Source organism: Boleophthalmus pectinirostris, unplaced genomic scaffold, assembly GCF_026225935.1.
Source record: "Boleophthalmus pectinirostris isolate CB_2022bp ecotype Guang Dong unplaced genomic scaffold, ASM2622593v1 HiC_scaffold_22, whole genome shotgun sequence".
Taxonomy (NCBI): domain Eukaryota; kingdom Metazoa; phylum Chordata; class Actinopteri; order Gobiiformes; family Gobiidae; genus Boleophthalmus; species Boleophthalmus pectinirostris.
This window is the reverse complement of record NW_026571190.1, coordinates 214,218-237,644: the sequence shown is the minus strand read 5'-3', so window position 1 is coordinate 237,644 and position 23,427 is coordinate 214,218. Positions and strand designations below refer to the sequence as shown.

General features: G+C 42.5%; 2 protein-coding genes across 6 annotated transcripts in view; one reads left to right on the top strand and one right to left on the bottom strand.

Annotated features, from left to right (window-relative positions):
- Window positions 1-550: 550 nt before the first annotated feature.
- Window positions 551-6,195, bottom strand: cbx6a (chromobox homolog 6a). Of its 2 annotated transcripts, XM_020933676.2 has the most exons (5): window positions 5,905-6,195; window positions 5,297-5,340; window positions 3,502-3,567; window positions 3,310-3,376; window positions 551-3,217 (listed from the first exon to the last, which is right to left on the bottom strand). In XM_020933676.2, the coding sequence occupies exons 1-5, from the start codon at window positions 5,971-5,973 to the stop codon at window positions 2,279-2,281; spliced, it is 1,185 nt and encodes a 394-aa protein (XP_020789335.2). In that variant the 5' UTR covers window positions 5,974-6,195; the 3' UTR covers window positions 551-2,278. The 2 variants fall into 2 exon arrangements, with proteins under 2 accessions (XP_020789335.2, XP_055014596.1); XM_055158621.1 differs by lacking the exons at window positions 5,297-5,340; window positions 5,905-6,195 and adding an exon at window positions 4,348-5,282.
- Window positions 6,196-6,965: 770 nt separating this feature from the next.
- The window catches only part of pla2g6 (phospholipase A2, group VI (cytosolic, calcium-independent)), a 68,950-nt gene continuing 52,488 nt past the window's right edge, over window positions 6,966-23,427 (top strand). For 3 of the 4 annotated variants that reach the window (XR_008632880.1, XM_055158798.1, XM_020933674.2), the window contains exons 1-6: window positions 6,966-7,050; window positions 9,146-9,363; window positions 13,360-13,569; window positions 16,317-16,497; window positions 22,797-22,984; window positions 23,233-23,329. Coding sequence is in view for 3 of the 4 variants with exons in the window: in XM_055158798.1 (XP_055014773.1) it covers window positions 9,149-9,363; window positions 13,360-13,569; window positions 16,317-16,497; window positions 22,797-22,984; window positions 23,233-23,329 (891 nt within the window). In the remaining variant the exon portion in view is untranslated. The remainder of the gene's footprint in view (window positions 7,051-9,145; window positions 9,364-13,359; window positions 13,570-16,316; window positions 16,498-22,796; window positions 22,985-23,232; window positions 23,330-23,427) is intronic. The other variant, XM_055158797.1, reaches the window with a different exon arrangement.

Here is a 23,427-nt window from a genome sequence, read left to right as displayed (position 1 = left end):
CAGAGGCTAATGTAAAGGTACATAAGCCAAATGGCCTGTCAGACTGACCTAAATGCAAACTGTTCTTGGGAAGGGCTTGAACCTCAGAAAGTATTTAAGTGTTGTGATCCCACTGCTCTGGTCTCACTGCAGTCAGAAACTCTGCCCGTCAGTAGTGAGACCATACGTTGCCGGTGCAAACGTAATAAACCAACCTAGACAGTCCTCATTTATGTTTTGGTATTATTTTACAAATAATTTCCACAACAGCAGACACTAGAGTGAGGTGAGTTAAGTGTCTTGCCCAAGGACACAATGACATCATTCATGTGTGGGAGCTGGTATCACAGCGCCAACCTGTGGGTCAGTGGATCTGACCTCTTCAACAATTATGTTTTTATGTCGAAAGAGGGATTTGAACTGCCAACCTACCAATCATTGGATTTAGCATTTGTTGTCTATAATCAAATAAAGAGTGGTCCATCAGTGCTGTAAAGGCTGATATCTGCATCCTGAGCCCCACCTCTATCTTTCACTGTTGCATTGGTTTAGAACGCACTTTACAAAAACACTATTTTCATTGTTTTTATTTGATGTCAAATACGAGACATTTTGATGTCATGTATTTCTTAAAAGCATTAAAATGAAAGCCACATGAAACACACACAAAGCACTGCAGTTTGTACAATACACACTACATCAGCTGCTGCATATTCATTATTCAAATACCAATTATGAATAACCAATCAGGGCCTGACATTAATTCTTCAGATCACTGGTGACTGGTCACTGTGGCAGGTGTTGGTAGACAATTACAACTGATCTGATATAAATCTATAGCTGTGTTTCTCAGAGTGCAGTAAACAAGCTCTTCTGTTGTTGAAATATTTGCTTAAAGACCCTGCACCAGATTGTATTAGGTATTTGACCAAAATGTGTCTTGCCCCAATACAGATATATTGTAAAAGCAGCTCTTGAGGTCAAAATAAGTACTGTCTACATCTAATAATAATGCATTTTATTGTCTGATCATAAAGAATTGCAAATTAGCATGCTAGTTGTTGTTAGCTTTACTGTCACTGGTCTGGTTGGCACTTGGAAAAATCAATCAGATCATCTACTCTTCTGGGGTACCACCTATCTACACTTTTGGTTTACATTAATGTCAAACCCGAGATGTTGGGTATTCATATCAGCTAACACATTTCTGTAAACAGTTGGTGTGCGCACTCAGCTGGACATTCATATCAGAGAGTAGCCTCAAAATATATAAAAAATCTTCAAAAACAAATTCATTATCGAAATGTCAGTGCATCAGTCTATCTTGCTGAGTCGCTGTGGCCAAAAACAACATTCTTATTGACAACACAGGCTGCATTTAACAGCAAAGACACAACATGACCATATCCATTCAATTCAAAACACAAATATCCAGGCACCAAACATATTCTCATGAGTTGGGTACATTATTTCAATATTTTTTGATGTGAATAACCTTCCCACAATTGTAGTCATATTTGAAATGGACAAACATAGCTTCTGCCAAGGTGCATTCTCTAAAGCTAGAGTCCTAAAGAGTGAACGGCTCCAGACTCGTGTTGTCAATCAGACCACAGTTAAAGGGCCCATACTACACTATTTTCTGATCTGTTATAAGGTTGTTTTCTCATCAAAAACAGACTTGGAGTTGTTGGTATGTTTCATTCACATGTTTAACACACAAACCCCGCATATTTAGGCTGAGGTCTTTCTTCAGTTGTAAAACACTCTGTTCCAACTTATGATGTAATGTGGTAATACAGGAATTGTACCATCACTAGAATAACTTGCATGATTTCAGCCCTGGACTTGCCAATCTCTGCTGAATAAATGGTAAAAGGGGATGTTAACTTAAACTACCACTACATGACATCACAAGGTGGAACAGAGCATATTGAGCTTTAGAGATGTAGACAGACTAATAATAAAGGATTAATCAAACATATGTGAATGAAACAAAACACAACACCAGGTCTGTTTTTGAGGTAGCAGAATTCTGACGTGGCTTAAAGCTCACATGAGTCAGGTATGTGTAATAGAGGATCTTTAAGCCTCTGTGACATGGTTGTCCTGGTAATAATGTAATAATGTTTTAGACAAAAATAGATATTCTCATCACATTGTGCAGCCTTAAGGCATATTTTAGGTTTACATCTGACTTTCTGTTGTTGCTTTGTTCTATCTGAGTCCAGACACAACACAACAATAACATTAAGTTAAAGGACTTCATGGTGTGGACATTCGGAGTGATCCTTCAGTTCTATTGCTTGGGCTGGGGGGTGTCAGCACTGCTGTCAGGGCTGTCGGAGGGGGAGGGGAACTCTTTAATGGTAACTGTGACCAAATTAGTGGTCACATCTGTTACCACTACATCTTTGCAGCCTGGAGCCAATTGAGGGTGCCATCCAGAAGCACCCTTTGGTGGGCCTTCACACACCTGCTCTGATGTAGCTCCCTCAGCTGGGACAAGTCCTGCTGACAAGAGACCATGGTCTGCCTGGTCCTCAGAGCACTGTGCTGGGGAAACCTGCTTCTGAGATACTCCTTGTAACGAGGCCTGGCTGGGAGTGGCCTGGCTGGGAGTGGCCTGGCTTGGAGCGGCCATGCTGGGAGTGGCCTGGCTGGGAGCGGCCAGGCTGGGAGTGGCCTGGCTGGGAGCGGCCAGGCTTGGAGTAGTGGAGCAGGAGAAGGGCGCTAGCTGAGATGGGAAAGGACCTCCACACTGCAGCCCAAAAGGCTTCCCATACATGGGGAAGCCGAGCATTTTAAAGGGAGACTGGAAAGGCTTATAGGGAGCATCTCCTTTCTTGATGATGCGATTGCGTGACGGAATGTTGTGGCGTCCAGTGGAAATGCCCCTGGAGCCTGGGGCTCCACTGCCCCGGCCTGCCTTATCAATGACCTTCAGGTTGAGAATGATGCGGCCCCTCTTGATCTCACGTGGCTTGACTCTGCGGTTGAGAATGCGCACTGTCTCAGAGAAGGGGGAGACGTGAGGGCGTGAGCGGACCCCCCCAGGGGAGGACAGGGCAGGAGACATGGAGGGCAGCGGGCGACGGGACATGCGGTGGCAGCGATGGATGTCCTTCTTCAGCTTGTGAGTAGCAGCCAGAGAGTGCAGTTTAGGAGAAGGTGTGGGCCCAGAGGGTGCAGAGGGGGGGGTGGAGCGCCCACTGGCCTCTCCTTTCGGAGCACGAGTCTAACCACACAAAGTAAATCAGTGCAGCATGATTACCTCCAATGATTAAGAACAACATTTAGATAATATTACTACAAAGAAACAATAATTACCTTCAAAACCATATTCTTGGGTTTTGGGCCACGTTTCTTGGGTCCATTCATATCCCGCTCACGTTCCCTAAGAAGTAGCAGAGGACAGAGCGAATGGTTGATTTGTACACGGTATGCATGTATGTGACATTACATCAGTAATAGGTCTATGAGAAATGCTTGGTGAACGGAGAAGACTGTGATGTGGCATACTTCTGTTCAAAGCCCAGGATGAGTCTGTCGTCCAGGATGTTCTCCTCTGGCTCCCAGGTGCTGTGTCTGCACACAAGCACAGTCACTTCACTACATATACTGTTAACACACTGTGAAGATAAGCCACAAATGATACTTAATGCTGTTTAAATATTAACAGTAAATGTAATATTACGTAAAGAAAGTCAGTAATCTATCATTTGTGTGTAGTATAGAGTAACCAAATATTCCTACTGATCCAGCCAGTCCCAGATTTGAGCCCTGTGTCCCTGGCTCAGTAGATTTATCCAATAAATGTCCCAGGGTTCCCAATTTGAGACCAATTTCATACCAGCCAACAGTAAAGGAGGTATATTGGAATTAGTTAAGACAAAATTAAGATGGTCATACCGGCTTGTCAAACCCTCATCCTGTCAAATCTCAGAAGCTAAGCAGGGCCAGGTTTGGGTAGTACTTGGATGGGAGACTGCTGGGAATTCCAGGTGCCACAGGGGGGCGCCAGTTGCAAAAACTGTTGTTGTGTCCTTAGGCAAGACACTTCACCCACATTGCCTAGTATGAAAGTGGTGTGTGTGAGTGATGGTGGTGGTCGGAGGGGCCGATGGTGCAGATTGGCAGCCTTGCTTCTGTCAGTCTACCCCAGGGCAGCTGTGGCTACTAGGGATGGGCATGATTAGTCGATTAATCAATAATTGATCATTAAGAATTTCATCGATTACGTAAATTTTAATCGACAAACCGAATGCAGGTTGCTGTGCGTAGCATGACCAAACAGAGATCCGTACAAGTAGCTCTCTGCACTCAGGAGCGAGCAAACAAAAAACAGTCAGTCCGCCTGTAACGTACCGAAGTGCATATGCGTATTTAACGATGACTTGTACAAGAAATTCCACACTTTCCGTTCCGGTCGGGACAAGTGGGAGTCCATGTGCACAGTGTACAAAGCAGGAACATATGTTTCGGTGTCCAGTGGGAAAAAGCTTTACCAGGTGAGAGTCGCGCAATGTGGATGACGAGTCCCAACCTCCCACCCCCGTACGGTGTCCTGGTTTTGACAAACGCAAATCTGGTCACACTAACCTGTATTCCACTGAGTCATGTCTTTTAATCCAACAGAAATTGACCGCATCAGCGACACAAGAGCTGTAGTTTTATCTTCTCTTAGTTTATGCAAATTAGCGATGCGGTTTTAAGTTTCGTTTCTGTGAGAGTTGCGCAAAACTGAATTAAACACATTATAATAAACGGGCTGATGTGGCTCTAGTGTCGTTACGGTTTATTTGTTGTAAAGTTGAATTTATTTATGCAGATTAGGAGTGCAGATAGTAATAATAATGATGATCATTTTAATATAAAAACGTTAATGATTAATTGATAATCGATCGTTAATTCTCTCGACGATCGATTAAGAAAATTTCATCGAATGCCCATCCCTAGTGGCTACAGTAGTAGCTTACCACTGCTGAGTGAATGAATAATGATCTGTAAAGCGCTTTGGGTATCCTGAAAGGTGCTATATAAATGCAGTGATTAATTAATTAATTAATTAAGATAACTGTGTTGGAACATTACCAGAAAGCAGAAAATCAGATCAGATCATCACTCACAAGTGAGTCATGAAAGAGGTGTGAATGAATGGACCTAGTGAATAGTAATTAATTAATTATTAATTAATATAATAACATAATATAACTAATGTAATGCACTGTTATTAATACAATAACATTAATAACAGAACATAATCCAGTCCCAATTTTGAGTGTTGAAATTTTGACAAGTCAAAGTCACCACTTACTTCATTGCCCAGCCCTTCCATTTGACCAGGTATTCCAGCCTTCCCTGTGGAAAAAACACAACTGTTACCACTTGTTACTATTACACTGCTGACTGGTACCTTAGTTCCCCTGGGCTCTTTGTATAATGACCGACACAGACTTTTCATCAATGTGTAAAAGCCACCTGCCCCAGTCTCGGCTCAGAACAGTTATTGTTAAACTGGCGTGCACACAGAAGTCACATAATGTAAACCAGGGTCCTCATGCTATTGCCATTTGCCCGGCACAATTCCTTACAATACTGCATAAGTCTTTCATTTCTGGACATGATATAATGTGTTTCCTGTTAACAGCAGCGAGTAGCCACTATAAGGTTAATGAAAATGATCTTATTTTGGTTTCAGAGCGGACGGAGCGGTCTATCGCGGGCCTCTCAGTGCACAGCTCGTCTTTGTGCCTGTTTTATGACCCTGTTTCTAGCGTGTAGCTAACTGCAGCTAGCAGAGCAGACCTAGGCCAGAGCCCCTGGCTGTGCACCTTTGCAGACTGATGACCCCTATCAGCATCAGTCCCTGGTACAGGTATATCCAGATCTAACCTTAGGTCACTGCACCGCTCCGGAGCTCACCTTACGGACGCGCCGTTTGAGGATCGCCTCAGCGGCGAAAATACGATCCCCCGCCGCCGAGAGCTCCATCTTTCATGTCACAACTGGACGTATGTCTGTTGTAGTTCGTGTAGTTAAAAATTACAGCCAGCAGTGCAGGAACAATGTAATGGTGAGCAGAGAGGGCATCAATCCACACGCATATACCCGTGCGCAAGCACAAGTCCGCTGCACCACGGCTTTGCGGGACAGGACAGCGCGCCACACGAACCCGCTGGTCACGTGTCTCCCTGGTAACCGAGGGCTTCACTGGAGAGGAGACGATCAGGTGATGGTGGTGGATAGACGTGCTCAAAGCAGATGACCCACTGATACTTACGCGTCACGGTCACTGGTGCCCACGGTTACAACCCCAGTTCGGCAGACTTGCATTTGAAATGTCTGTTTTCTTATCTGTGTTGTACTGTTTCTTCATCAGAAATATAACTGGAGTTGTGTTTTGTTTCATTTACACTCACGCTTAATACATAAACCATTTATATTTAGGCTGTATTCCTCTCAAACTGAAAACACTGTTGTAATGTCATGTGGTAACTTGTATACAGGAAATGCTACACTGCGTTTTTAAACTTTATACACCTTCACTAGAATCATTTGGATAATTTCAGCCCTGGAATTGCTCTACTGAATTAAAGGTAAAAAGTTGCTGCTGAAAACCACCGTTTTATGACATTGCATGTTGGAGCAGAACATGAAAAAGTAATAGGACCTTTAAAATATGGAGTCAAATAGCAATACATTAAAAAAATATAATAGTTATGCTACAGTTTATAAATATACCCATAAATGCAGCATTAGGAGTATTGAGTAAAATAGAAAACAAATAAATAACTTAATAAATAAAAGATTGTAGTGTTGTCAATGGATTCTTTTGCAGTAAACAGAGAGACTTGTGTCTTGCCCGCCTCTAGACCCGCCCCTTGGATGGATAAGGAATGTGATTGGGAGATTGGAATGCCCATGATCCCGCCCATATTTTGTTTTTGAATTTTGATTGGAGAAGTGTGCTGATTCGGGTACGTCACGGTTCATGTTTGGTTGTCGCAGCGTGGTGGTGGGCTGGTGGTTGATGTCGCTGTCAAAAGTCAGACGCTACGCTAACAGTAGGTAACGGAACATTCATATCACTTTATTACAAGATTTTCGAATGGGATTGCGATCAAATTTTGTGTTAAATAATACTGTTAACACATGGAGAATGACTGGTTAGGTGTGAGAGTATTTGAGCTAGACTTGCATGAATACAGGGTGGGAGAGAGGCATTAGCGTGTTGTAGTGACTGCAAACTTGACACGTTCAATATTTAACTAAAAATATAATTTAGTTTGTCTAAGCTGTAGGAGATGAGGGCTGCCTTGGATTGTGTTGTCCCCCAAAATACATACGTTTAGTTTAAAGGTCCTTTTTTACAAAAATTACTCTTGTGAAGTTTAAGCCATGTTACCATATCAAAAACAGCCCTGGAGTTGTGTTTAGTTTCATTCTCACATGTTTGAGTAATCCTGCATTTTTAGTCTGTGTACATCTCCAAAGTTCAAAATGCTTCCACCTTGTGATATCATGTGGTGGTTTTCAAGTTAACAGCTCCTTTTACCTTTAGCTCAGCAGAGATGGACAATGCCATCAAAAGATTCCAGTGAAGATGTAAGGAGTCACAAATTCTAGACATACAGACACATAGTAGCCATCGCCAATACTACTTCAGAACCAAAGGAGCCACTGATGGACTGGACCAAAAGAAGCATATTTTTGGCATCTTTATTAATCTAAAAAAGCACAATGAACCACTCAATCCTGCTAAATAAACTTGAAAAATACGGTATGAGAGGACTAGCTGGGTACTGGTTAAGAAATATACTAGACACTAAGAAGAAGTGTCTAGTATAGGAGAATACTCACGTGAATACCTTGACATTGCCTGTGGTGTCCTCCAGGCGTCTGTGTTGGGGCCCATGCAAGCGGTCTCTTGAACACAATGCACTCTATATATAATGTTGCTCACTTTTTCTCCCTTATTTCACGACGTGTTAAAGTATGAGGAAACAATTTCCAATGTTCAACTAAGCCACTATTCTTATTGCAAAAAATGTATAGGGTGCAAATGTGGAATGCAACCAGAACAAAGGCTTTTGCAGTCATGCAAATGATTTTTTAAAGTACAGATACAGGGGCAAAGTTACTCAAGTAAAAAGTATAAGAAATGAGAACATGATAAAATGTACTTAAGTAAAAGTATTAAATTACCTTGTATGTACTTAAAGAGTAAAAAGTGAAAGTATTTTGCAGAGGAAGTACAATTAAAGGATGAACTGTAGATATTTTGATAAATAATAAAGCTGATTTTAAGTGATTCAATAGAGTTCTTAATTTTTCTAGCCTTTTTGTGTTTTTGGTTTGCTCAGAGTTGGGATGGAAAGTAAAATTAAATGTGCTAAAAATAAGTCTCAGCCATTTCAACAGGTCTTAAACTATAAAGAATTGTCCTTTTTTACTTTTCAGTCCAGTTAAAAAATGTACTGGAGTAGAAAGTACAGGTACTTGCTCTCAAATGTAGTGAAATAAAAGTAAAAAGTATCCACTGTAAAATTGACTTAAGTAAAGTACAGATACCTAAACTTTAAGTACTGTACTTTTAGTTTTGTACTTTGTTACCTTCCACCACTGGATTTAATACATTTTCTTCTTCCTACTCCTTTTCAAGCTCCAACTCTGACGTGCTGCCTATTTTTGGCTTACTCAATTTAAATGACTTTTTAAATATATATTTTCTGAAAAATGAAAGCCCTCTCACAGTAAACACGTTTTGTCAGTTTTTCATTGCAAGAAAAACAACTAAATTGAAGACTGCTTTTATTTTTGTATATTTTTGGATAAAAAGTATTGACATGAAAGTACTGAAATGCCCCTTTAAACTACCTTTTACAATTAAACAGTATTTCAGAAAGATTTTGAGCACTATGTAAGTGTTAAAAGCACAAAAACTTGAATACAGTACTTTTATACTTTATTACCCTCTGTTACAGATAGTTGCCTTTTTAAAGGTGCAAACGGATGCTAATCCATTGCCTGGAAAGTTCCACAATATGGCATTAAACTGATCTATTGTGCACTTAAAGCAGACCTATTCTGAAATTTACTCTCTTGAAGTTGTATTTGGAGTGATTTGTGCATGTGCAATCGTTAATTGGCTGTCTTTCCACAGAGAATGCAGTTCCTTGGCCGTCTGCTGGACACAGTGTCATCAGTGTCCACTCTCTTCACTAACCCGTACAGGGTCAAAGATGTGCCTCTGGGAGACTACAGCGGGGCTGGACGGTTCCAGCTAAAACAGGAGGGCCGCCTGGTCTTGTATAAGAACAGCCCCAGCCAATCCTGGGACTGTGTGCTGCTGTGCCCTGACACACCCACACTCGCACTCAGGTCTGTACTAGTGCCCGACCGAAATGGATTTTGCTGTGGCCGATACGATACCGATAAAATGGGAGTTGGAGCTGTCGATAGCTGATATAATCGCCGATATATTTAGTGATGTAAAAATTCACTGTAAATCTTGAATTGTTTAAAAAACTTAGGTTTGGCTCTAGTGGATTTTAAATTGAGTTTATTTAGGCAACATTTGTTGTTATTCTGCCTCTTTACGTCATATTTACAGACATTAGGTTGAACTAATGGCATTTTTGCATCACATTCTAGCTACTAGTGATGGGTATTCCAGTTCTTTGTAGAGAACCAGCACTTTTGACTCTGCTCACTAAAAGCAGACGGCTCCTTTGGCTCCCAAGCGGCTCTTCAGGTTGTTTTGTTGCAAGCAGGACTAAACCAGAACTGAACCAGGTCTAAACCAGGACTGAAAAAGGACTAAACTAGGACTAAAACAGGTCTAAACCTTGTGTAAAACAGGACTAAACCAGAACTGAACCAGGACTAAGTGTTGGGACTCTATCTCTCTCCTTCTCTCGAACCCAAGATTAGTCCTGGTATATTCATTTTATGCTGACCTACAGCAGCTAATCGCTAACCAATGAGAAATAATAAAGTTGACACATTTCCAACACCCAGCGCTCACACAGGCTCCTCCTCACATCACAAGTCTGCACTAATAAATGTCCTTTTAATCCAGACTCAAACCGATTGTCCATAAAAAGAATATAATCTCAGTGTTGCACATTGATCTATGTCTGCGGGTGTAAACAAGAGCATGTGAGTGACGTGACTCTGGGGGTGTGTTCAGGGACAGTACTGACACAGACAGACAAATGATTCTGCAGTTAAATACTGATGTGGAGCCACATATTAGGACATTTATCTGTCTCTAAATTGGATTAAATCAGTGCTTCTCAATTATTTTCTGTCATGCCCCCCCTAGGACGAATAAAACATCTCGCGCCCCCCCGCGTGACTATAGATAGTATCATTTGTCTATAAAATTGTTATAAGTACACCTCTGCGTAACACTGCCACCTTATATGATGCCAACAACGCTCGCTGGTTTACTGAAGTAGCAGTCACAAGCGGGATGATTGTCGGCAATATTCGGCACGTTTTCGCTGAAAAATCTCAAGCGGCTTATCAGAGTGATCGGGGTGTAATGTATTTAAGTGACGCCTTAATTTATTGGGCTTCATGCTGTCCGCTGCCAACATTTTTAGACACAGTAAGCACACCGGTCTTTCCTCGTCTCCCACCGTAGTCACAGTGAAGCCGAGTGCTACATACGCTTCGTCATATTTCCTCGTCTTAGCTTTCGGGAGATTTTCGTTTGTCTCTTTATCTCCGTCTCTCTCCGCCTGTCTTCTCATCCCTGTTAAATATTTTTTTCATGGTGTCACTTGAGGGTCTGCTACACTTCGTGTCTACACTTCATCCTCAAACTCTGTGCTGTGTGCAAAGCGCGCATGCTCAGTGCAAACAAAACTCCTACACCACACCGAGCGAATGCTCCCTGCGCACACTCTGCCAATGAGAGCGCCACTGCCCCCTAATGTAGTGGAAGTGCAATTGCACTTTATTCTAAAGGCCAGTTCAGACCAAAGCGTCAAAGCGTCCACTTTTTTATGTAAAGTCTATGTGGACGCGCGACTAGAGCGTCCTGCGTTTTTGCGGCGCGTTTTCGGCATCAGCGCGGCGCGAATCTGGCGTCAGCGCGGCGCGTCTTCAGCGTTTTGGCGTCAGCGGCCAAGACGCGCGTCCAAAGCGTCAGCGTCAAGAAGTTGAAAATGCTGAACTTTTCGCGTCAGACGCGCCGCGTCAACCAATCAGGGACGAGTATCCAGAGACGCAGCGACGTTATTATCAGGAAGAAAGACCCGAGAACCAGAACGAGAACCACAAACATGAGCGGAGAATAAATATATACACCACAATCACCGAGCTGATCGCGAGGAATACACCAGGACCGGACCAGGACCAAACCAGGACTAGACCGGGACTAAACAAGGACTAGACCGAGACTAGACCGAGACTAAACAAGGACTAGACCGGGACTAGACCGTGATTAGACCGGGACTAGACCGGGACTAGACCGTGATTAGACCAGGACCAGACCGTGATTAGACCAGGACTAGACCGGGACTGATCCAGTGTCATTAGCGGAGTAGAAATATATATACGCCCCAGTCGTCGACCCGATCTCCTCCGTTGATGTTTTATGTCATAAAAACACTCTCAGTCTGGTCTGATATTGTTTCGGGAAAAGAGCGGGACCGGGGTCTTGTTTCCAGGGCAACGGATGCGCGTCGAGTATTTTTGTCCCGTTCGTCCACGGCGTCAAAGACGCGCGTCGGGGGGCGTCTAAACTCAAATGCAAAGGCTCCAAATAGAGGCGTCAAGGCGTTTTTTGACGCTTTGGTGTGAACGGCCCTTAAGACAGTAAAAAACATCTAAATAAAAAAATAAAAAAGCATGTTCCCCGAGGTCAAACGCGCCCCCCTTGACGGAGCCTCGCGCCCCCCCAGGGGGGCGCGCCCCACTATTTGAGAAGCACTGGATTAAATGAACATAATGTAGAGAATCTGAGCTTTATAACGAGGTATATCATGCCCACGTGAAATATCGGCAAGATTTTCAGCAAGGTCAGCTGATCACTGATATGTTTCCAGGTGCCCATATCAGCCGATAATATCGGCCAACCGATATATCGGTCAGGCCCTAGTCTGTACCCTGCAACCTCTGGCCTTCCATTTCTTTCTTTCTTATATTATCTGAGATATAAAACTAACAAAAGAGAAATAGAGAATAAATAACACACAGATAACAGAAATAAACAAGAAATACAAAACTAAAAATGAAAGAGAGGAGAGTAATAAATAAACTGCATTGCTTTTGTCAGAGGGGTATGTTTCCTGGCGATTGATGGGGCGGTTCTCACCGTGTTACCTTTTATTGTTTTGAAAATGGTGTATTTGCTAAAAACATATGACATATTAACATGCTTCATAAGTTATAACATGTTTTTGAAGCCCCCTCCTTCAAAACACCCATTACAACACAATTGGCATGCATGCTGCTAATGAAACTACTGCACATCACAACAGGTGTGTCAAGTTGTTGTATCATGTTTTTGTATATTTATGGAAAATTGTCATGGGTGACGTAGCCTTGTGGGTTGAGCATTGCACAGAATTCCGCAGCTAACCGTGAGGACAGTTCGAATAGGTCCTTGGAGAGATCACCAAAATACTCAAACATGCATAGATGTTTTAGATGAGAGAACATTATAACATAGTAGAAAGCTAAAAAATATATATATTTTGCTTAATACCCCCTCTTTAAATATATTATTAATGAAAATCTGGAATTTATTGTTCTATATTGACATTTTGATTTAATTAGATTTATTTAATTTTGTTTATAAAAAAGATCTTTTCATATGTGTTTTACAGTCTATATAGTACATATAATGATTACAATTCACAATCACAACTACTTTTTACTTTTTATATTTGAAATAGTAATGCATTTTTTCACCATTGTTTCAGAAAGTGTTGCCATTATCCAATCCCAAAAGTAGTATTTGCTCCAGTGCTCACCCCACAAGCCTATGAGATCCATAACACATGACAATTCTCCATAAATATACACAAGCATGATACGCGCTACAGCTTTACAAAAAAAACATGAAAAACATGTTAATACGTTGTTTTCTTCAAATTTAGCTTTTTCAGGGTAACATGGTGATGTAAATATGTTTATGTGTTAGCAATTAATACCCCATATGAGTGTAATAGCCCCTATTTAAGCCAAAAGATTTGTATGACACGCTGGTGGAGCCAATCCCAAACAAATAATGATGAGGTTCAAATTTTTTATGGTTTGCTATGCTAAACAATATGAGGAATGAGGAATTTGCTATGCTAATTCCTCATTAGCACTTGAACATGAAGTCATGCTGAGTGACCCAGTCGACTGTGTGCTCAGGCTGTTCCAGGTGTCCACTGAGGAGGATGCTATGGCCTGCTTCTCTCAGTACTGTGTGAAGCTGAAGCCCTTCTATGAGACGCTGGTTCTGAAGGCTGACAGCGCTCAGCTCATTGTGGACTGCATCAGGAACCACCCCGACTGGAGCACCGCCCACATCGCCATAGAGACGGGCCAGAGGGACTGTCTCAAGCACAACCATGTCCAGAGGTGTGCGCCCGTACACAACATCACATATACACTGCTCCAATGATTTCATGCTGTTCTACTCTGTAGGTTAGGTTAGGTTGCTTTATTCGTACCTGTAGGTAAATTTGTTTTGCAGATTTGAGAGGCAAATCCCACATTTCACATTTCATTTGCCCACATTATATACAATATCAAGTATAAAAACACAATTACAAAATAAATATAAAGTGTTACAGTGCTCTTGTGCAGAATGGTTTGTTCCATAAACAGTTGATTAAATTCATCCATTATGTTTGGCTAAAATCACAATAAATACTAAATATATAAAAACACACAATTTTTCCAAGACAAATGTACTGAAATTGTTAGATAAATAGATTACAGTTTATTCATAAGAATGATAGCAGCTGGAACGAAGCTCCTTTTAAAACAATTCATTTTATATCTTGAGATTAAAAGACTCCTGCGACAGGCGGCAATCCCCGAACCCGGATATATACAATCAGTATTTACATCTGCAGATTACAAAGATCAACTCGGTCATTCAGTCAACTCAATTCAAGCCATGTCAGATCAATTCAAGTTAATTTGATGTAAGTTAATGCAAGTGCACTTGTATAAATATGTACTGTATTAATAACCTTTCAGATCACAATTCAACAATAGCAGCGATAGTAAGTAAGTAAGATAAGATAAGATCATCCTTTATTGTCTCCCATGGGAGAAATTTGTCTTGGGACGGGGGTAACATGCTTTATCAAAAAACAGGACAACACACCACAAAGCACCACATAAACAAACACGATAGAACAGAATAAATATGAGACCAAGTATGACCACGAGTAATGCACCAACAGGACCTTTAAATTATTCTTAACAGGCAAGCCCTTGCATTCTTGTATTCTATTAATAATTGCTCATTCCCTAAGCCTATGTGCAGTTTTAATTGCTCATTCCCTAAGCCTATGTGCAGTGGCGAAGTAAGTATGTCCCTATTTATATAGCGCTTTTCACAGACATTTTTTGTCACAAAGACGCTTTACAGAGCATTATTCAGCATTATTCATTCACTCTATACCTGGTGATGGTAACCTACTGTTGTAGCCACAGCCGCCCTGGGGCAGACTGTCAGAAGCGCAGCTGCCAAGCTAATCGGCGCCATCGATGACGGTGATCGACTATGGTGGTCCCTCTGACCACCATAGTCAGTGTTTCAAGTCAATGTGGGTGAAGTGCCTTGCCTAACAACACACAATGATTGAACTGATCGTATTTAACTGACCTTGACTATCAACTGTTCTTGGAGACCTATGTAGCATGTTTTGGGTTGATGGGGGAAACCGCAGCACCCGGAGGAAACCCATCCAGACACGGGGAGAAACATGCTAACTCCACACAGAAAGGCCTGGGCGACCCGGGGATCGAACCCAGAACCTAGTGGATGGAGTGCACAATTTGAAACAAAAAGGAAGAATAATAGTCACTTTACTAGTGGCTTTACTGTAGTTCATAGCTCAGGTGAGCAATGTGGGTTTAATATCCATGATCCATGTCCGGAATGTCAGTGTAATAATTGTCCATATGTGCATAACAGAGTTTGAGTAGTAATGAAGTGTGAGGAGTGGACTGGCTGCAACAGGTCCTACCAGACCATAGAAACTTGTTGGAGGATTTGTGAGTTGTAGGTAGCTTCTCTGGGTTTCACCATCACCATCGGAATATGGTTGTACCCTACTGGGCATCACCTGGCCAATTCCCTCAGTTTACACGAGCGTGCGGTCTATTCGCCTACACATAATAGCGGTAAGGGCTCCTGTGCAGCCGTCCTGTCTCGCTTCAGTCCCGTGTGTGAATTGACAGAGGGGAGCAGGTAGCTTGTATGAAGCACTATCATGAATGCGATTTGCCGTCTCAATCTCATGAGTGTGAGCGGTGTGTTTGCTGACTGGCAGTAGTCGGAATATTTTCTGTTAACTGCAGTTAGGCGTATTTTAACCTGGGTTACATGTAGGTGTAACCCGGGTTAAAATAGTTCTAATTGATGAGGTTGATGATGTCACAAATAGCGTACCCCCACTTAAAAAGTCCCAACTACACCACTGTTGTACACGTATGTACAGACCTCTGTTTATTTCAGACCTTGAAAGCTTAAGACAGATGTTGGTGCTGTTTTCCTACTTGGAACCGTAGGAGGTTAGCGCCATGTGCAATGTGACTTCTTCAGAACTTTTCTGAAAGTCTTAATTCCTCAAAGCAATTGTCCGTAAAGCGGTTGTCCATAAAAAGACTCCATCAAAAATCATCATCACAGCAGTGCATGTGTCTACTGTCTGGCACTTTGATAAAAATAAGCCTTATTTTCTTGCTTGTGCTAAAAATTTTTTTTTTTTTTACTTAGGAGTTACTAGCTTATTTCAAAACATTGAAAATCCTCCCAGTCACTGGTGTAAACAGTAGCATGTGACTGTGCTGCATTCAGGGGCAGTACAGTGTCAGACACACACGCACACAATGCCACATTCTACCTGTTGTCTCATTATTTATATCAGTCAGGCTCTAATTTCTTTAGACTAGGATTTGAGCTAGAAGTCGTTTCGCAGTCTTAGTTCCAGTGCATTGTGGTTGAAAACTGCTGCGCTGATTTCCACCTGCCCCTTTAAGTTAGGCAGAAACAACTTCACAACCAAGTGCAGTGCAGATGATTTTGCATGTGGTAGTATTGTCTTGTGGTAATGTTGTGGTAATGTTGTGATGTGGTTGTGCTGCAGTGTGATCAACTCCCAGGACAGCTCTGGCCGGACCCCTTTGCACCTGGCCTGTGAGCGGGGGGATGTTGGCTGTGTGCGAGAGCTGCTGGAGGAGAGCCAGGCCCGCACAGACATCAAAGACCAGAGCGGAGACACAGCCATGCATTATGCAGCCAAACAGGACTCACCCGCTGTCATCCAGGTACACCATCATACAATGCACTCTATCATCCTCTATGTGCTTTTGGAACTTGGACCAAAAACATATGTAAAATAAAAATGTTGAGGTATAAATTTACATAATATATCACATTATTGTTTTTTATTATTGTTAGAACAGTTAGAACCTGCTCTATTTACTCAGGAACTTTATAATTCAGGAATTATACTTCAGAGAAATTTCACGCAACATACTTGAAGACATTTTAAAAGAGCAGAATGGCTGCCAGGGCTCTTTTATACCATCATCTGCTATCATAGAACTAGAATCAAATCTGAAAGGTGAACGCGCAAGAGCGTCTTATTGCTTTCAGTGACCCAAAAATGATTTTCTCTTCCGCATTTACTTCCTCAATGTGGGCTAGTGTCTCCCACCAGTATGATGTCTGTAATGTGCACAGTGTGGAGCCTTTGGACCAATCAGAGCAAGAGCTGCTGGAGTGAAGCTAGCTCAGGCACAGTGCGGAGCTAAGCTAAGTTTTACAAAGATTACTTTTAGGCACTTTGAGGATTTAAACATTTTAAAAAGTTTATGTTGTGAAAATAGAAAAGAATCCTACAAAATCCGACCTTTGTGAAAGTTGTCATTGCCCTGTCAGCCGAACACAGGCAGTTTGAATTCCCAAAAAATGCATGGTGCTTGATGAAAGAATTCTTTCTGGGCCCAAGCTGCCGGGAGCTGCAGTACCTGGAGCGGCCACTAGCCAGTCTTTAGCCAGGACAGAAGGGGAGGGGCTTATCTAGTTTTTGTTATAGATCCATGGAAGGCATGTGATAAATCACCTGACGTAAGAGTCAACAGTAGGGCTGTTGCAATAACCGCAAAAATGAATCACCGCGGTACTAAGAGGCCCACCGCTGTGGATGTTGGGCCACCGCGATCAACGCACATGACCAACGTGACCCAACCCAGAGTCCTGCACGGATCCATTTTTAGAGACCCGCACCCGCCCGGACCTGATAACATTCCACCCGTGATAACCCAGGACTAACCCAGGACTAAGGTGTGCCTGCGTAGACCATCAGGTGACCGCAGGCAAAAGGACTGGGGCAGAGCTCCATGCAGCACAGAGTTAAGTGCGGCCATCACCCGATTGTGCTTTGCGGACACCTGCTCCACGTGCTCGTGCTAGGGGCTCTCTCCATGGGTACCGACCTGGAGCAGGACTCTGACCCGAGCTGTCACAGTGAGAGCTGGAGAGATGCAGCGGCACTTGTTCCAAAGCTAAATATTACTCCTCCCACGCTACACACGCTATATCCACGTGTCAACCCAGGTACGTGTGCATCTGCGTAACAAGCGCATCATCGGAGAGAGTTTTCAGTGCAGCTGGAAATATTATAACTCCGGGGGATGTGGGGTGGGGGAGGGGGTGCGATATCATCGCATACTGCACTGTTGAGCCGCTATACAACACCGCATGAGAAATTCCCTAACCGCGACAGCCCTAGTCAACAGTGAACAAGACTGTAACATCATCAATAGCTTTTGGCTTTTTTTTTAAAAATACTTTACTTCAGCTGTTGTAACAATTTTCTTACTTGAGTACACGTTTTGGTTACTCTTTCCACAGTGAGTCTACAAGTGACAGAATATTTATGTTGAAAATATGAAATGATTTTTAAGGGCTGTATCTTGCCCCTGGTCTTAATGCTAGCGCTAACAAGGGGGTGTGTCATGATCGGACTGTACTTGGCTGCTGGGGACTTGTGAGGGTTGTGAGAAAAAAGAGAATAAAAGGGAAAAAAAAAATGAGTACAATAAAACGGCTCTGGATATAGATACGCACCAGTAGAGGCACCAGGATTATAGAATTTTGGGTGGGCTGTCATAGAACTAGTTTAGGGGTCAGTCCACGCCAAATCTCCGAATGCCCCCACCCGATCATCAAATTCTAGGAGGTTCACACACTTTCCAGTAGGAAAAGTCTCAAATTTTAGCTCCCAACTCCTTATAGTTTTGTCATAAAAAAAATAATATATATTTTTTCAACTCTTCCCTGACCTGTTTTGAGCAGAGTTTTCCAAGGAGCCACGTTCAGATTGCTGTATCTAAAAAACTATTTAAAGTAAGTTCTTAAAATTTTCAAGGTTAACCCTTGAAAATATTTGGCAAATGTACTTGTAGAATCTGGACTTTTGATTTATCACAGATTTCTGGGGTCTTAAATTTGCTAGATAATTCTACTTTTTAAATCTGAGGGCGTCTTTGAAGGACTGTGGAAAGTGCAATTTCAAAGACAGAGGTTTGATATTGAACATACACCTTCCCACACATGCTGTGTACTTTGTATTTTAAAACTGAGCCTCTGTGATGAACACTCTAGAAGATATTAAAGGTTGTATGGAGGATTTTTGTTTTGTTTTTTTTGGTTTCAAGTTGTCAATGATAGCATTATAGAGGTGCAGTAGCCTTGTAATTATGATGACCAAAAAAAAGAGAATAAAAAATTCATCAACTCTGGACGTGGTGGGGCCAGCTAAACATTTGCCAATAGATAACAACACTGCCTCGTTATCTGTTAGCTGACAGGCTGTCAATCAATCTCCCTACGTTTCTAGCGTAACTGACTTGCCTGCGCGCCGCCGGTACTGGTTTACGTACGCCTGTCACGCAGTCCACAGACGCAAGACGCACAGACGCTGTTTACTCCACCAACGCAACAGTTCTTAGCGGCTTTTTTTTACCTTTTTTTTTACCTATAACATCCTCCTTTTTCAGGACACGAAAGCGATATCCTATGTCTGAAAACGTAATTTTCAAGGCAAAGAAAGAGTCCGCTTGCTGCTGCGTGTTGTAGCTAGTTCATTCGCACTGAATCTCCGCGCACTCTTCTCTGCTCCCCTTTCCTGCTCCTGTCCCCGCTGCCCGTTCCGCTCTTCCCCCGCTCCTCACTTCTCCGGGCACGGAATCTCCGCGCACCGCTCCCCTCTCCTCTCCTCTCTCCTCTCCCTGCTCCGCTCTTCTCCCTGCTCCTCACTTCTCGTCCGCGAACGAAATGTCCGCACACCCGCTCCCCCCCGCTCCTCACTTCTCCGTCTTGCCTAACCAACACTGTAGTTAGTTGTTTACAAGTCATGTGCAGCTCACCGGCTGTAAACAAACCTGTTTCTGGCGTAAAGAGGAGGCGGGAGAAGGCGTTTCTACGTAGGAGCTGTAGGGGAGGGGGGTGGTTTCACGCATGCGCAACATTTGAAAAAGGACAAACAGTCGCTGGATTTCTCGTTCCTTGGAAAATCCTCTATACAACCTTTAAGTGTTAAATATGGAAAAAACATTGGATTTCCAATCAAGAAATACTTGCTGGTTGAATAAAAGTCAAAATTTGTCAGGGGTATGAATAATTTTGGGCTTGACTGTGTATGTGTATATATATATATATATCTATATATCTATCTATCTATATATATATATATATATATATATATATATATATATATTTTATTTTTTTTATTTTTTTATTTTTATTTTTTTTGGACCTCGCAACTAACAAAGTTAGGGGCGAGGGGTATTGTTCTTCGTCGGTTTCTTTTTTTTTTTTTTTTTTTTTTTCTTCCCCACATTGAATCGCATTTTTGACCCCCTGAACATGGACGAAAAGTCCCCAAACCGGGGTCCAGATCGATCGGGTCGGCGAAAAATTTGATAAAATGGGCATCGCAACAATGACCCGAGTGACCCAACTCAACAGCGCCACCTAGAATTGGACCCCTATGGGAGTGGGGACAGGCAAAGTTTGTCGCAGGGAAACGAAATTCGGGACAGTGATAGAGAACAATGAGACAAGCCAAAAGATGAATTGGAGCATGACCCTATGACGAACAGGAAGTCGGCCATATTGGATCAAACATTCGCCGCCGTTTTGACTTTTTTTTTTTTTTTGAAGATTCAAGTCCCCGGGGTTTGGTCCAAATGAGCTCAGATTTGACATGTCACATCTACAGACATAAACTCACAGAAGTTGCCAATTTTTTTTTGGAATACTCCTTACGGTTCGCCCGTAGCACGCTGGCGAAAAACGCCTTCATTTCCTGTTTTTTCGGTGACCTGTCACGGCCACAGGCATTGTCCTAGACAACTCAAATTCAAATCACAATTGCGTGATCCAGACCTGAATGTGATGAAATATGAAATCTAAATAAAAGTGAACTCTATAGCTCCCCCTACCATAGACGTGAAACGTCAACATTATCGGATTAGTACCAAATTCGGGGCATAAATTCTATGCATGATTACAAGCAAAAGAGTTTATTACGGACATGATGCATTTTCCACCATTGGCCAGCAGGGGCGCAAAGACTCCACCAAAAAATAGTAAAAAAATTATTACACCCACAGGTTTAGTCCGATCGTGCTGAAATTTGAATCACTAATGCCTGATCACGGCCTGAATATAATACACTATAAATATATGAAAAGCGAACGCTATAGGGCCCCCTACCATAGACACGAAACGTCAACATTATAGGATTAGCACCAAATTATGAAATAAAATTCTATGCATGAATACAAGAAAAAAAGTCCATTACGGACATGGGATATTTTTCACAGTTGTCCAGTAGGGGCGCAAAGACTCCCCCAACAAATGGTTAAAAATTTATTACACATTTATTACAACAGGTTTTGTCCGATTGTACTGAAATTTGAATCACTAATGCCCGATCACAGCCTGAATATAATACACTATAAAACATATAAAAAGTGAACTCTATAGCGCCCCCTACCATAGACATGAAACATCAACATTATTGGATTTGTACCAAATTTGGGAATTAAATTCTATATATGATTACAAGTCAGAAAGTCTATTATGGACATGGTGCATTTTCCACCATTGGCCAGCAGGGGCGCAATGACTCCTAAAATTATTTCAAGGTGCATTATGTAATGTGTCTAATGGACGAGCTGTCGGCCTGGGCAGATGTCGGGAAGACATCGTGCCGGGGCGGTCGTGGGTCCTGGAGGTCATGTGGGAGGGGACTGCCGCCGGGGCGAGGGCCACCATCGCCGCGCCGGCTTTAATTTTTTTTTGTTATTCAAATTGAGCTCTGGTGTGTTTTCAAAGTGTTCCTTTAATTTTCTTTTAGCAGTATCTAATAAAAGAAGACTTTCCTTGAGCCTTGAGTATATCACACGTTATGCTTTTCAGTGGATTAGTTTGGTATTTTTACTCTTCTGGCAATTACTGAATGCGCTACACCACACCCTCAGTTTGCTCCACTCCACCTGATATTTAGACATGACACACCTCTTGTTTACAGTTCCACACCTAGCGCTAAGACTGGGGGCAAGATTGTTTGGAAACAGCATTATTTTTGCATTAGAATTTTTCTCCTGTTCGTCCACAGAGTATAAGGCACGCGTCAATGCCATACAATGAGTGTGTATACATGCACATTAGTATCCCGGTTATGATTGTATTTTTGAGTATCCTGCTCAGCTACGGCATGTATAATCCGCTAATGACACCGTGTAGCTTCAGTCCTGGCTTAGTCCTGGTCCAATCCTAGTTTAGTCCTGGTCCAATCCTGGTTTAGACCTGGTCCAGTCCTGGTTTAGTCCTGTTGTAGTTCTGGTCCAGCCCTGGTGTAGTTCTCCTGGCGATCAGCTCAGCGGCTGGGTCATATATACATAATCCGTCAATGACAGGCGTTGTTCTGGTGTTTGTGGCTCTTTTCGATTCTGGTGTTTGTGGCTCCCCGCCTCAGTGAGGCTCTTTTCTTGTTCTGGTGTTTGTGGCTCCCCGTCTCGGTGAGGCTCTTTTCTTGTTCTGGTGTTTGTGGCTCCCCGTCCCGGTGTGGCTTTGAACGAACGAGAAATCCCACACTCCAAATTTATGAACAGTTTATCCTCAGCACCTCAGAGATGCCTCCTGCATCTCTACTGTGGGTGTGTATGGTCGGATTAATGGGCTTTCGGACCAACAGGCTGACCCTGTAGTGATGTGTACAACATTTTAGCTATAAAACATGGGAACAATTTAACTACACATAGGAACGATTTAGCTAAAACCTGGGAACAAATTAACTACATGTGGGAACGAAATAGTAATTTGAGGCCACGATTCACGTCATCAGCCAGGCTCTGTAAAAATCAGATTTTTACATCCAGTTAATCTTACAATTGCCCTTGCTTGAGAAGTAGCTTTCCCAAATACTTTTTTGGACCATGACTTTGTACTTCTACGAATAATGTGACTTTGAATTAATAGTTTTAACTCTGACGTGAATTAGAATGTTTTGGCTACTCTAAACCTCAGATATGCTGTTGTCCTCTCTCAGGTGCTGTGCTCTCAGCTGTGCCCCGGGGTGAATGAGCTCAACTCTAACGGAGAGTCTCCACTTCACGTGGCCTGTCGCCTGGGCAGGGTTCAGGCTGTCAGGGGTCTGCTGGAGGGAGGGGCCAAGTGTGATGTCATTGGAGGCACAGGCTATCCCATCCACACTGCCATGAAGTACAGCGAGAAAGAGTAAGTCTCAGGAAATCCTCACAGCTACATGTGAGCATTCAATGTGTACATGGTGTTTTAATAGCATTAGCTCTTGTTCGTAGTCTGCTGATTTGTCAATTTTATGATAATTTCCCCTTTACCTCCTCATTATCTCCTTTAGTCCTCCAGACTTCTTCCCTCCTCTCCTCTTTGACGTACCTTTAGTGGGGTTAGGTGTTTGGTTTCACCTTAATTGTTAAGTGTTCTGTGTGTCTTGTGTGTGTCAGGTGTGTGGTGGAGATCCTAAAGGCAGACGGTGGTCAGCTGCAGGTGGAGGATCCAGTTTATGGAGGCATCCCTCTTCATTGGTCCAAGAACGCAGAGGTGAAACTAACTTTTTATCTGCAACTTATTTCTCCTTAATTAACAGGTAATACTATAGCATGTTTCAATTCTAATGGTTCATGCTTATTTTAAATATT

Bases quoted from the DNA above. Each gene is read 5' to 3' on its own strand.
- cbx6a (XM_020933676.2), bottom strand. From the start codon at position 5,973: ATGGAGCTCTCGGCGGCGGGGGATCGTATTTTCGCCGCTGAGGCGATC. The intron at 3,568-5,296 runs GTAAGTGGTGAC...GCTTGTGTGCAG, and splicing joins TGGAAGGGCTGGGCAATGAA to ACACAGCACCTGGGAGCCAG. The intron at 3,377-3,501 runs GTATGCCACATC...GCTACTTCTTAG, and splicing joins ATCCTGGGCTTTGAACAGAA to GGAACGTGAGCGGGATATGA.